The sequence below is a fragment of the Carassius auratus genome, chromosome 5, assembly GCF_003368295.1.
Source record: "Carassius auratus strain Wakin chromosome 5, ASM336829v1, whole genome shotgun sequence".
NCBI classification, from domain to species: Eukaryota; Metazoa; Chordata; class Actinopteri; order Cypriniformes; family Cyprinidae; genus Carassius; species Carassius auratus.
Window position 1 is genome coordinate 23,346,858 of NC_039247.1, and position 15,352 is coordinate 23,362,209.

The window sequence follows — 15,352 nt, forward strand, 5'->3', positions numbered from 1 at the left end:
ACTAGGCAGTGGAGCAGGGTTCCTCAAATCTTGTCCTGAAGGGCCTATACCCTGCAGAGTTTAGCTCCAACCTTGATTAAACACACCTGAGGAAGCTCATCAAGGTATCAGGATCATTAGAGAATCACATGTTGGTGAGATTTATTAGGGTTCCAGCTAAACTCTGATTGGATTTGAGGAACCCTGTCCTCGGGTGTTCTGGCTGGTTGCTAGGTAGTTGCAAAGGTGTTGGCTGGTTGCTATGTAGATGGCCGTTAAGGTGTTCTGACTGGTTGCTAATGTGTTATGCAAAGTATTTAATAAAATATTGGTGGATAAATATTTGGTGGATATGGCTTGAAAGCTTCGTCAAGCCAACGCAATCACATTGAAGTACCCAGACGGAGAGTGAAGAGGTCCTAGCGTGTGAAATTAACTAAACAATCCAAAAGTGCTTTTAAAACGTGTCTTAACATGATAAAGCTAAACAGGTTTGTAGCAGAAAGATGTACATGTACATTAATGCAAAAGTATTTGCGCAGGTCAGTACAGTATCTGTCTTTTTGCAGCATGTGGGCCAGTCGGTAGACGTGGTCAATGCTATCATCTATGTTTTTGGGGAGCCTCTGGGTTCCTGTGGAGGGGTGGATGGATCCTCAGGAATCCTGGCTGGAGAAAAGGACGCAGTGCGCTGAGAGGCTTGAACAGACCCTCGGCTGCTGGGCGAGGAGGGGGCTGGTGGGCTCTGACTGTGTCCCTTCCTCCGTCGATGGCGCGGTGGGGATTTAGTGTGGGTGCGAGGGTATCCGCGAGAGGAGCGCGCTGGCGGCTCGAGCAGGTCGGATGGAGGAGGTACTGAGCTGCTGTAGCTCGGTGGGCTGCTGCTGTTGGAGGTGCATGTTTCACACGTTGACGCTGGTTCGCCAGGAAGAGAATCCTGAGGATGTAAATTAAGTGCAGACATTTACAGTCTTCACACGCCTACATCAATGCACTTTCATATTATGAAGGCGCGGGAAACGTCTAGGCTGTTTTTGTAGCACAGAAATATGATATTCTCATGACCTATTCTGCTGTACAGTATATTAGAATATGTGGTGAAAGCATGAATATTAATGTCTGATGTAAAGAGATGTTTGCAGTCAGGGTTCATGCTTTGCTCTCTGACTCACAGACAGCTCTACTGAGGTAATGAACCACTCATCCACTTGAAAAGCTATTCTTAAACATGAAGCAGGTGTGCTGGGAGAGGGAACTTCAATAATGATGTCATAATACCTTCTCTTTTAAGATGTAGAGTGATACAGGATTCCTGCGCTCGTGATCAGTCATTACTGGGATGGCATCATCTAGAAACATAAATGAAAAAATAATAATATAATATAATATAATATAATATAATATAATATAATATAATATAATATAATATAATATAATATAATATAATAACATTAATTAAAATAAAAAAATACACGTCTGCTGAACACAATATTTTATTACATTTTTTCTCTCCAGCATTATGCATCCTTTTCATTTTTTTTAATAATGTACAATTATAGCGCTATACTTTGTATTATATTTCCTTTGAATCAAATTACTAAAAACTAGTTAATGCTGCTTTGAGGGTGTTTCTAATACAGTGGCTGTGGGAGTGATGATAAATTTGCCATAATTATATTATATTATATTATATTATATTATATTATATTATATTATATTATATTATATTATATTATATTATATTATATTATATTATATTATATTATATTATATTATATTATAGAAAGTTTAATAAATATACAATTAAATAAAAATCTTTAAAAGCAATAAAAATACAAAATGTAGGTCTGTTGTACAGTATTTAAAATAAAAACTGATGCATTATTATTATTATTTTTTAATGGTATCAACAATACATTAGAACATTTATTTTAATTCCTAACAAAACATAGTTAAGCTTAATTAGTGAGTCTGTTTGCCCATTATGTATTTACAGTAAATCATAATCAGCATTATTACGTACCCTCTGGCTTGACGTCTCCATACCTGATGTGATGATTTTGAGAAATGGCTCGTGGTTTAATAGTTTTGGACTTCTGTTTTTTTGATCTGTTAATGAAAGTATTGATGGTGACAAACAGTTTACACCAACACTGTTAACTTGAGGATGGACGAGGGGCAAAGAAAAAAAAAGTCATACTTTTTAGACGGCTTCCAGCAAGCACACACAGTTACAAGGGTGACAAGGAGGAAGATGCCAACTGTAGACAGTATGATATAAAGAGAGCTTCTTTCTGGAAACAGGAGAACATTTTCAACCGTTTTTACTTCTTTAAGAACTGCAAACATGAGACAAATACTGTATGTACTGAATATGTAAAATTATGTTCAAAAACCCCATTCTTACTGTAAACGGTGAGTCTGACTGGTAGACTTCTCATGCTACTAATAGGGTTCTCCACCATGCAGCTGTAGACGTCATCATCAACCATCTGAACACGGGTGATGGTCACGACCTTCTGATCCGGGGACAGCAGCAGACGGGTCTCGTTGAGTAATGGATGACCACCTTTAGCCCAGCCGTAGGTGGTCTTAGTGCCTGTTTCATGGGTGCAGTTCAGTGTGAAATTCTCCATCAGTTCCAGCACGGTGGAGGTGACCATGTGGACATGTGGCTTAGAAATTGGCTCTGTCAAAAAATCAGGTTTGATTTTATTGCTACACTATAAGTAGATAGATGATGTCAGTTAGGATTGTGCTATGTTAGATTTTTCTTACCATCGACTGTCAGATCGATGCTGCTCTCTCCAGTGAAGGTGTCATCGGTGATGGAGATCTCTACTTCATAAGTGCCCTCATCAGACAGCTTGAGATTATGGAGTAGCAGCGTTCCATTCTCAAACACAAGGATGCGGTCTCTGTATTCCGGTCGCAGGTTTCCAATGATCTCCGTGCCAATGGACTGGACCACTGTAATAGGTTTGTCCCTTTTCAGCTGCCATTTGATTACAGGAGGATCCAGACTGGTGCTTGAGTATCGGATGGGGAGCAGAGCTTCTCCGCCCACCGTCCCTCTGATTAGAGACTCGAGACTGGTGATGTTCACTCCCTGAACACATGCTGTGACATGAACAATCGAATTCAGACATCTGATTTATGAGATACATGTTAGTTTGCCAAAATGCGAAGAGATCAAGTCAGCACCATTGACGTAATTATCAAATCAGTTCACAAACAGTCATTTCCTGAACTGTTGACTGCACTCAAAAAGTAAGGTATTTAGGCCTAAATTTAAGATTTATCATATGTTTTATAATAAACAAACAATAACACTTTATTTTAAGGACCAGTTCTCACTAAGTAGCATGTATATTACTAGCATATTAACTGTTTATATGTACCTATAAAGTCAAGTCAAATTTGTATGCACTTTGTATGCACTTTATACAATAATGATTATTTCAAAAGCCCATATTATTTTCTTATTTTCCCATTCTAATTTTACCCATACCTAAATTTAACAACGACCTTTCTGACTGTTAATAAGCAGATAATTTCTTTTTTTAGAAAGTTTTAGAATAATATACAATAAAGTATAACCAAAAAGCTTAAACTTAAATGTAATGCATATTTGTGTGACATACATTAATGAAACAGGTAATAAACAGGTCAGATTCCTAGTACTAATAAACTGAATGTGTTTATATCAGGTTTATATGTTTGTCATCAATAAATCGAACTTGTTATAATCTCATACATTTTAACTAATTGAAAATTCCTTGTCAAATCATTTTAATGGTCATACCTTTTAGCTGAATAAATTAATAAATAAAGAGTAGTTAATTATTACCTGTGTTAAATATGACTTATACTATAAATCATGCAATTTTTTATTAAATTTAGCATTGCATTTCTTTTGCCATATTATAGAAGTAGTGACAAATCTTTTATTCTGAATTGTGACACATCTTAGTCAAACACAAAACAAAAAACAACAACAACAAAAAAAAAAACATTTATTCTTTTTATTATTATTTATTTTTTAAAGAATTGTTCACAGGGCCAATGACATGCATTTAGACAATAGATGAATTTCTATTTTATTCCAACTTTAGGTTGTGTTCACTTTAGGTGACGGTTAGTGCATGCAGATTTGGCATTCCCCTTATTATAGTTTCCACACAGGGAAGATTACACTCAATTTGTCAGTTTGGTAAGGCTCTCACCCTGCCTTCTTTCTGACTTCACTGCAATCTGGTGCATGTAAAGCTATAATAACACTCATCAGATCACATCGAGGGCAACAACAGAACTTATGTAAAGACACTTTTTACAACTCTTTCAGATTTTGATGACTAATATCACAAAGTCACAAGCTAAAAATGAGTCACAGCTCTTTTCTGACAGGCTCACAGACAGCAGGAAAAATAATGACAAATAACAAAATGTAACTAACTCTATAATCATGCATAGTTATTAATGCCATGCCATTTAAAAGTTTAGGGTCAGTAAGATTGCTTTAATGTATTTCGAAGTAGAGTTTCATGTACACCATAGCAGCATTTAAATACTTTCTTATATATATATATATATATATATATGTAATTTGTGTTGAGGCGAAAGTTAAATGTTCCTTCAGAAATTATTCTAATATGCTTTAGAATAGGCTTAATTATTAAACATCAATGCTTCATTCTTGAAAAGATTTATTTTACTTTACTACTGTACAATAAGTAACATTTAAAAGCTGTAAGTATTCTAATGTAAAGCATCAAAGATTCTTTTTTTTTTTTTGTCTGATAACCAGCAGAATAAAGCCTGTGTGGAAACAGCTCATCTCCTTAGTAACTGCATACAGTGGGAAAGGCCTGCCAGAGATGTGCACACAAAAGCTTGAATTGTTTAGCCCAATTTCCCGGAATGAAAAGGTCCTACAATCAGTGTGATTAGATAAAAAGTGACACACGGGGCTCCTGTGACTCTGTTGAGGACAACATTGGCCAATTGTACAACACAAACAGCTTTTAAAGCAGTCGTGATGCGAGGATAGGAATGGGTTTCATGATGTTGTAAATAGCAATATAAAGTACATTGTAAGTCGTCTTTGTCCGTCTAGTAACTTACTGTCTTAATGCTGATATCTTCTCTGGCAGTGCTTCAGACAAGCACAGCATTACATAGAAACCTTCAAAAACAACATTTTTATTTTACTCAACTTTTTTTTCGATTTTCATTTGAGTGTGGTATAGCAATCTTAATTTTTTTTTGTCATACTCCTAATGTATGAAGGTGACTGCATTATATAACCCAATATCAAATCCAATGGAATTTATTTGACCCTGAATAGCCTGACATATGAAAAAATTGTCTGAAAAATCTATTTTTGTTTACTTTTCTCTATCTTTTTTTTTTGCATGCATGTTTTTCGAGTATAATGTTTGATACATCATTCTTTTATGATATATATGGAGGAAAAAAAACACATCAGTTTCATTCAGAGTCTGAACTTGTGAACATACTTGTAAATATGCAATTGGTGCAATTGTTGATATTTACATGTCCAGAAAGTAAGATGAAATTCTGAAAACTTGTAATGTAAATTGTGATACCATATAGCAGACAACATACATAACATGCATAGACATATCAGTTATCGCTCTATATATGCCAGTATGTTTTTGTAAGATTATATTTAAATTCCTAGATGATCAATAGTTTTTATTTTGGTGGGAAATATATGCAGTGCAATGATGACTGAGAGGCAAATAAATGTCCTCAAAAACTTGATGAATAATTATTTTTGAAAAAAAAAGATGGATGGACAGTCAAGTTGCTTCAGTAAAAGTAAGTTAAACATTACTAACAATATAAAAGTTATTGTCTCATTTAATATATATATATATATATATATATATATATATATATATATATATATATATATATATATATATATATATATATATTTTAAAGATTGAAAAAGATTTCACAGCAAAAGACGTGTACAAATTTTAGAAAGGCCTTTTACTTCCTAAAAATGCCCGTCAGACAACAAAGGGCATGTAGAATATTGTGTCAAACAGGTTTTTCAGCAAAGTGTTGATCATTTAGGGCTTCAGACATTTGCATATCAAATATGATACAGTATGCTTTATAGAGTTTTAAAAATGCAAGAACACTTTTTTAAGCATAACATTTCATAAAAAGCGATTTGTCTAGTTTCAAATGATTACAAAATATATATTTTGTTATTAAGATAAAAATAATTGTTACACATTCTGGCTGCCAAACACCTGCTAAAAATCATATTGACACCAGGAAACTGTTTAAAAGATTTTAGAAAAACTCAAAAAGGGACTCTAGTTCAGAAGAAAGGTGTAGCATTATTCGTTTCCCACTTTATTGGAGATTTTGTTACCTTATGCTATGAAATTCATCCATTATAATAGAAGTGACAGAAGTGTCCAAAATGGTCTAAATTCCATATTTACTGGTCTACACATTACAATATGCAATGACATTAAAGTTCTTGAAATATTTTACACTTTGGTGTACCAGCCATAACTACGCAACAAGTTCTAGATCTAGGACAACAACATTATCATTCGCTAAAAAGTTACATTTGTCCCTCTTACCTGAGTGAATCAGAACGGCAAGGATCAAGAGGAGAGGAGCAGCAAAAGCAGCTGATGCCCGAGAGAAAGCCTCCTTCTGTGCCTTCATCTTGGGTCGAACTTTCACAGTCTTCCCAAAACAATTAGCATGATTTATTCACAGAGCATGTCCCCCACCTCTGAGTCCTGTCATTCCTTCTGAGGCTGGGCAATGCCATGCTGCTGACAAACACACACTCATAAACACAGCCCTGCACACACATGCATTCTCACAACCAGTGCACTATGATGGCATGTTTGTGAGTCAGTGAATGGGTCTGTTTGTGTAGGGGAGAAGGGGTGCTAATAACTGTGTGGGGAGGATGTTGTTTCTTCATGGCCTGACTGTTACTGTATTTCACAGATGATTTTTTCTTTCAGTAATTAAGATAATAATATAATAAAATAACAGGGTTCTTTAAAAAATGATAATGCAACATAACATCTCATGTTAGATTAATACAAATGAGATGAAAGAAAATAATGGAGAAATAACAATGACAAAACAGCATTGACAGTTTTTTAAAGGGATAGTTCACTCAATTTTTTTTTTATTGTTTACCGTGCCTCATGTCATTCCAAACCTGTATGACTTAATTTTTTTCTTCTTCTGTGGAACACAATAGAAGATATTTTAAAGAATGTTGGCAATCATACAGTTTCACAACAGTTTCCATTGACTTTCATTGTATTTTGCCCATATTTTAAGCCAAGGGGAATAAAAACTGTTTGGTTACCAACATCCTTCAAAATATTTTCTTTTCTGGACAAAATTAAAAATATAATCAGTTTTTTCTCTGTGAAAAACATTGTGAATTAATTTGCAGCACTTTATTTGATTGAATCCAGCACACGAATACACAGTCTGCTTAACTTTTGCTGATTATTAATAATTTCCTGTATATTATGTAAAGCTGATACATCTTTCCACCTGTCTCTTTACAACTTTGTTTCTTTGTTATAAGCTGCATTAATCTCTGTGCTTGTGTTTTATTAACTGAATCATGTAGTAAAGCTTTTGATCTGTAAAATTCCCCAAAAGTTTAAATATTATTTCTATAACCTTTTAAAGACTTTATGTAGATGGGATTCATAGGGCACATTTATTCAATGCTGCCCTCCACTGGTTTGAAAGCACTAAATTGACCCCTCCTTCTCTGTCCCAATTCAAAATGGACAGTGGCTCTTAAAGGTCAGATGAAACTGGGGGCAAATAAAATAATATAATATAATATAATATAATATAATATAATATAATATAATATAATATAATATAATATAATATAATATAATATAATATAATATTATATAATATAATATAATATCTTTCCTGGACAGGCACTAGAGGCTAGAAGCTACTAGCAAAGTGAACCATATCAAAATTTACATTAACATTTATGAGCACATTTCCCTTTCATGAATATCCTTACAGTATAGGAAGTAATGAAGCCAGTGACTAATTCATTTTGCATCATATACTGTAAGTCAGTGTAGGTGTAATGACCTCTTGTCCTTAACAAGCTTGTATATGTCAGCATGAACATGGTTTCTGTAATAAACAAAAGCCATATTTACCAACAAAAACTGAGAGATGAAAGGCGAACATATGAGCCTACAGAAGCAGGAGGCAACACTATAGCAGATTTTGTCTGTGTTGCCATTGGAAACCTGAGTGAAATTCATATTTCATAACTCTCCCACCCCCGGCTGAGTCCCTGGACGTGTCAGAGCGCGTGGGAGTTAACGTGGGCGTAAAGTGGGCTCAGAGGCTCCAGAGCAACTTAAGGCTCTCATCCCACAGCGCAACACAGCGCAGGATATTCAGTTACTACTCATGGATTCAGACATGCCAGGGTTGTTGCTATGCTGAATTCCTTGAGTTGTGATTTGCTTTGATATGAACTATGTGCCCTTAAGCACCTATTTTTGAGAATGGCTCTTGAAGAGTATTTTTGGATCGGAAAATAGTATTTTTAAAGAGGTGTGTTGATATGTGAAAGAAAAGGAAACAACATTTTATTATAACACACATACACTTCTGCGAGACGCAGTAAATTTTGTTCATATCATACAAAGATGATATGCCACATCACACAGAGAAACTCTCTGAACTCTTTAAAAAAATGTCAGGTAACCTAAATATGTGCCTAATGTAGTAATATCTAAATTAATTGGTTCCCTTTCGAGGTGGAACTTTGACAGTGTATCATGGAGTTGATGCTATGGGGAACACCATCCGCCTGACTGGTGTCTGAAGCGTATGTGACCTCATGTCAACATTCACTGGAAATAATAGTCCATGACATCACAAGCGGAGCACCTGTGAGTATAAAAGTGTGTCTGTAGTACACATAATCAGCTTAAAGACGTTTGTTTGTAGCCCATGTTATTGAAGAAATTGGAGAATTCAGTCAGCAAGTGTTTCAGAGAAGTGTGTGCCTCCATGTCTCGCCATATGACACCTGAGGAAACACACGATTTGGTTAAACTGTTTGCTAACGAGAGGAATATTGCTCACAATGATGAAGCTCTGCTTGCACTTTGCTCTCTGAGGAATAGGGAAAAAATATTTTCTGCCAAGGCACCTTGAAGACTTAGACTGAGGGGATATCAGACGGAGCTGGGCAAAGGTTTTCAGAGTGTGGCTGCTATTTCTCAGTCCTCAGTTACTGGCTTGAATGATATTGTGGATCAGGAGGCACAGTATCAGGAATCCACCGATGCAGTAGAAAGCATGCTGCCGCGGTGCCATCTCTCTATGAGGAGTAGGGTGTGATTGGAAAATGGATGCAGCAAGCTCTCTCCTATCAGCCGCACATGCGGGCAACTGTTGGATTATATGGCCCGTGCGCACAGCTACAGTAGATTGGATCTGTGTCAGGAAGCCGTGATTGTCCCTCCCCCATGAGCCTGCCGTTTCTCCCAGGTGCTCACACAGAGTTGGAGAGATTATGAAAAAAAAAATACTGTAATCTCTTCTTTCCCTTTCAGCATTCAATTTATGCAAATGTGGAGGGACTGTGCGAGCTGGGATATGTGAAGATGTTGAGGAGATGCTGGCTAGCTATTTCACTGAACTGCACTGCACCACAGACTTTTCCTTTCTTCTTGATGCCCTGGTCTCGCCCTCTGGACTTGGATCTCCAATTGAGATGGTCGTAGGACAGTTCAGAGAGGTGAGGACACAGCAACTAAGCAGGGTGCTGGAGGCACAAGAGGTTGTTAAGTGCTTACATCAAACTTCCTACTGGATTAATGATGTAAGAGACGTAAGGTCCCTTGTCTAATATTAGGTACTAATATGTACCTTTAAGATACCGAAAAGGACCCTTTAGGTACAAACATGTACCGTTTGAAAAGGTACTGCCCGTGACAGCTTTTGTACCTATATTTCTGGGAGTGTATGTACAGCACATTGGTCAGCAGTTGTTTTAAATAGTGCTTTATAGATAAAGTGACATTGACACTGACATTGAATATTGGTGTGAAGGTTACATGTGGTTCAGACACCAGTCACGTTGATGGTGTTAGTGTCAACTCCATGTCATAGTGTCTCATTCCCCTTCTCAGGAACCTGAGACATTTTATATCAGTTTTGTGTTTTTTATATCATTTTATATCAGTCAGTCATTCTGTCAATAAATCAATCTATTAATCAATCGAAACACAGCACTGTTCCTTTAAAGAAGGGGTTTTCAACCTCAAATCCAGAGACTCTCTGCCAACTTCTTCACATTGTGACTATGTGACACAGAACCCCTGTAGAAACTTTACAGGCTCCTGTTAAAAAAATGCTGGCAGCACATTTTCACTTTTTTACCATGAACTTCTATTTACATTTGCACCCTGATTTTTAACCACATTTAATGTCTTTTACACACGCATAGCTTGCAGCAGTCTTGTACCACAGCTCTATTTTAACTGCTTGATTCTCACTGAGGAGGTTGAGTAGATGTAATAAAAAGTCTGTCAGGGGACAGGGCAAGAAGAGATAATTACAACATGCTCTACTTTCTCCTGCCCATTGTGTGGTGTGTACTGTAATTAAAACATGAGTTCTACAGGCATTCTTTCACAGCCAACAAAGAATGGGAAGAAAGAGATGTCAGCTAAACGACCCTCTGGTAAAATATCTATTTGACCAAGTTATGTTAATAACTATGACATTTACTGCCATCTGACATCTAAAAATGAAAACAATTAATGAATTGAGCCAAGATATTTAAAAATGACATATTACATACTATTAATCACCTTGAGATTAGCCTCCTTTGAGCAACAGCAATTCATGAAATTTGGCATATTTCTGTCTGGTTGTGTGCATGTGTGCCATGTTTTTTAATCACAAGATTACTGGAAATGATGGGTCATTGTAGGAAAAGGATTTATATGAAAACATGATTTTGATTCTTGCACTTCTGGTTCGACAGTTATGGATCAAAACAAAAAATTGCCTTAGTATAGCACCACCTAGTGTCGGGTGGGAATGTGTCTGTGCACCTGAGTAGTGGTGCAAGAGCGGGACCATCCTACTATGTTTTGGGTCTTTACGATTTATGGTCTCTTACCACAGACTTTAGAAAAAGATGGATGATATGGCTCCTCTTGCTTCAATTATAGAAAAGTGTAGCCAAAACGTCCAAGTGTAGCCATCAAAATCCTGCCCAAATGTTTTATTGCATAAAATAACTAACTTAAAGCAAACTTATAAAAAAAAAAAAAATTTGCTATTACCAATTCCTAGAAGCAAGATGTAAACTCTGGTGAACTAGAATGGATTATGGAGAGCGCTGTGTGGGAGTGGAAACGACAGTAGCTCACAGAAGTACATTTTTGCCATTTCATCTTGTTTTGCCCTCCAGTGAATAGAACATGCAGACTGAAAAAAGCATACAGGCCGACTGCAGTTGGTTCGGTTGAAATTCAGTTCACTACTGAACAGAAGCATTCATAAAGAAGCTGAATAAATGAAGTTCCAAATGTAGGTTCAGGATGAGCCTAATCTTTCAGACCTGTCAATCATCATTGCGAGCATAAAAGCAGCAGCCACTGAGCCGTCCCATTATTTACCATAATACACCTGAGTGGCCACCTGACTAGCAAACAAACAAACAAAACAACAACAAAACATTGTAGTCTTCTGACAAAATATTTATTTAAAGAAGTTACCAAAATAGTATTTATATAGTACCATAGGTTACGGTAGTGCTAAAAAATATATATTTCAAAATATTTCAATAAACAGATAACAGAGTGATACTTAAACAACAAACCACTATTACAAAACCACAACAGGAAAATATTATCTTTATATTTAGATATATTTTATATTTAGATTATCTAGAACAAGATAACACGTCCCTCAACCCTACAAAGGATAAGCGGCTTGGAGAATGAATGGATGGATGGATAACATATTAATGTGATACGTTTTTTGGTCGGACATTACAAATAGCCACCCCTTAGGATTCTAGCAGGACTGGATTTTACGATTTTTGCATATTTATGCTCTATAGTCCTGCAAGATTGACATATTTTTAGGCTAAAACAATTGGTTGCTTTAATTTTGTACATTTAATTTAATGTTTCAACTAAAACGCTAAATAATATGTACATTGCTTTAATTTTGTACACTTATTTTAATGTGTCAACTAAAACACTAAATAATATGTAAAGTATTTGATTATCTTATCAAAATACTTTTATCTTAACTTTAGTGTGTTATTCAGTATTATTTAAGGTTTATAGATTTTAGATGTACTAAATCCAATAAAACTAATTATGAAATTACATAGATACAGTATTGTTCAAAATAATAGCAGTACAATGTGACTAACCAGAATAATCAAGGTTTTTCGTATATTTTTTTATTGCTACATGGCAAACAAGTTACCAGTAGGTTCAGTAGATTCTCAGAAAACAAATGAGACCCAGCATTCATGATATGCACGCTCTTAAGGCTGTGCAATTGGGCAATTAGTTGAATTAGTTGAAAGGGGTGTGTTCAAAAAAATAGCAGTGTGGCATTCAATCACTGAGGTCATCAATTTTGTGAAGAAACAGGTGTGAATCAGGTGGCCCCTATTTAAGGATGAAGCCAACACTTGTTGAACATGCATTTGAAAGCTGAGGAAAATGGGTCGTTCAAGACATTGTTCAGAAGAACAGCGTACTTTGATTAAAAAGTTGATTAGAGAGGGGAAAACCTATAAAGAGGTGCAAAAAATGATAGGCTGTTCAGCTAAAATGATCTCCAATGCCTTAAAATGGAGAGCAAAACCAGAGAGACGTGGAAGAAAACGGAAGACAACCATCAAAATGGATAGAAGAATAACCAGAATGGCAAAGGCTCAGCCAATGATCACCTCCAGGATGATCAAAGACAGTCTGGAGTTACCTGTAAGTACTGTGACAGTTAGAAGACGTCTGTGTGAAGCTAATCTATTTTCAAGAATCCCCCGCAAAGTCCCTCTGTTAAAAAAAAGGCATGTGCAGAAGAGGTTACAATTTGCCAAAGAGCACATCAACTGGCCTAAAGAGAAATGGAGGAACATTTTGTGGACTGATGAGAGTAAAATTGTTCTTTTTGGGTCCAAGGGCCACAGGCAGTTTGTGAGACGACCCCCAAACTCTGAATTCAAGCCACAGTACACAGTGAAGACAGTGAAGCATGGAGGTGCAAGCATCATGATATGGGCATGTTTCTCCTACTATGGTGTTGGGCCTATTTATCGCATACCAGGGATCATGGATCAGTTTGCATATGTTAAAATACTTGAAGAGGTCATGTTGCCCTATGCTGAAGAGGACATGCCCTTGAAATGGTTGTTTCAACAAGACAATGACCCAAAACACACTAGTAAACGGGCAAAGTCTTGGTTCCAAACCAACAAAATTAATGTTATGGAGTGGCCAGCCCAATCTCCAGACCTTAATCCAATTGAGAACTTGTGGGGTGATATCAAAAATGCTGTTTCTGAAGCAAAACCAAGAAATGTGAATGAATTGTGGAATGTTGTTAAAGAATCATGGAGTGGAATAACAGCTGAGAGGTGCCACAAGTTGGTTGAATCCATGCCACACAGATGTCAAGCAGTTTTAAAAAACTGTGGTCATACAACTAAATATTAGTTTAGTGATTCACAGGATTGCTAAATCCCAGAAAAAAAAATGTTTGTACAAAATAGTTTTGAGTTTGTACAGTCAAAGGTAGACACTGCTATTTTTTTGAACACACCCCTTTCAACTAATTGCCCAATTGCACAGCCTTAAGAGCGTGCATATCATGAATGCTGGGTCTTGTTTGTTTTCTGACAATCTACTGAACCTACTGGTAACTTGTTTGCCACGTAGCAATAAAAAATATACTAAAAACCTTGATTATTCTGGTTAGTCACATTGTACTGCTATTATTTTGAACAATACTGTATGTTCTACTCTAGCAAGTCAAAAAGCACTCTCAACTTTAGCTAATTGCATTTAAAATACATTTAAACAATAACACTTTTTCATTGAATTGCAATTAAAATACAGTTAAGCGACTGCAAACATGACATTCAGTTTGCACTTTAATATTCTTTTAAAGTTTTTTTTACTGATGGCACATTTCTAATTGTGCACTACTGTGATTTCATGCACCAGCCATGCAACTGCCATTGAAATTAATGGAAATGCTAAGAGCTTTTTACAGGTATTACAGACCTCCTTGTTTAAAACCCTGAGTAGTAAGTTCAATAATGCAGTCCAGTGACATTTACATTACATTTATCTGTATGCATTTCACAGATGCTTTTATCCAAAGTGACTTACAGCGCATCTGCACTTTTATCAGTATTTATTTTATCAGTATGAGACCTTGGCACCACTAAAGACATGCTCTACTAGTTGAGCTACAAGAACACAAGCTAAAAATGATGTATTTTACTAAGAGATGATCTGAACACAAATGCACACACACACACACACACACACACACACACACACACACACACACACACACACACACACACACACACACACACACACACACACATAAATAAATAACTTCACACAGGCAGGGCAGCACACAAGGAGTGCATTTGAGCAAATCCATTTTTAATGAGCATCTGTGCTATTTTAAGGATACAGTCTTACTGTCTGAAAGATTGATTAAGATATGGGAATATTTCACTGAATCACATGGATCTGACACAAACTGTCTGGAAATATGAACAATATTCTCAGTGTATTACACAGCTTGCATATATTCACCATGTAAACCACATCCTTTGACTAATTAAAAACATATCTGAGCAGTTACTTTCCATCAGCTGTAATTAACGCTTTTATTACCTTCAACACAAAAATGCCAATAGTAACAGGTCCAATGAACACAGAAAGCTGATATGTGGAACTTAATTAGCTTTATTTAACAGCCATTAACAAAATTTATGCTAGAAAAAACATTGACTTTTAGTAAATGCATATACTTGTATATTGTAATATTCAGTATAGCCAAAGAAGTAAAGCACAACTTCAAAATAAATAAGAAAAATCTCCAGACAGGGTATTTGGCTTGCCTTGCTTGAAGCAGCAAGGAAAACACTTCGGATTTGAAAGCTGACAGATCACAAACAAATTTCTTAAAGTGAATCAAATTTATAATGTCACACTGTGAACCTGTTTCAAGTCAGAAACAGCCACACAAATGCTAAAGGAAGAAGAGGAAAGTGTTAGAGAGGAGT

General features: G+C 36.0%; 1 protein-coding gene across 1 annotated transcript; it reads right to left on the bottom strand.

The window, feature by feature from the left end:
* Nucleotides 1–189: 189 nt before the first annotated feature.
* On the bottom strand, nucleotides 190–7,009 carry LOC113081874 (hepatocyte cell adhesion molecule-like). Its single transcript, XM_026253779.1, has 7 exons — nucleotides 6,612–7,009; nucleotides 2,758–3,099; nucleotides 2,387–2,668; nucleotides 2,180–2,273; nucleotides 2,003–2,088; nucleotides 1,258–1,328; nucleotides 190–916 (listed from the first exon to the last, which is right to left on the bottom strand). Exons 1-7 carry the CDS (start codon nucleotides 6,697–6,699, stop codon nucleotides 587–589), a joined length of 1,293 nt encoding a protein of 430 aa, XP_026109564.1. The 5' UTR covers nucleotides 6,700–7,009; the 3' UTR covers nucleotides 190–586.
* Between the last annotated feature and the right edge of the window lie 8,343 nt (nucleotides 7,010–15,352).

Bases quoted from the DNA above. Each gene is read 5' to 3' on its own strand.
- LOC113081874 (XM_026253779.1), bottom strand. From the start codon at position 6,699: ATGAAGGCACAGAAGGAGGCTTTCTCTCGGGCATCAGCTGCTTTTGCT. The intron at 2,669-2,757 runs GTAAGAAAAATC...ATTTTTTGACAG, and splicing joins CATCGATCTGACAGTCGATG to AGCCAATTTCTAAGCCACAT. The intron at 2,274-2,386 runs GTAAGAATGGGG...TCCTGTTTCCAG, and splicing joins AGTCAGACTCACCGTTTACA to AAAGAAGCTCTCTTTATATC.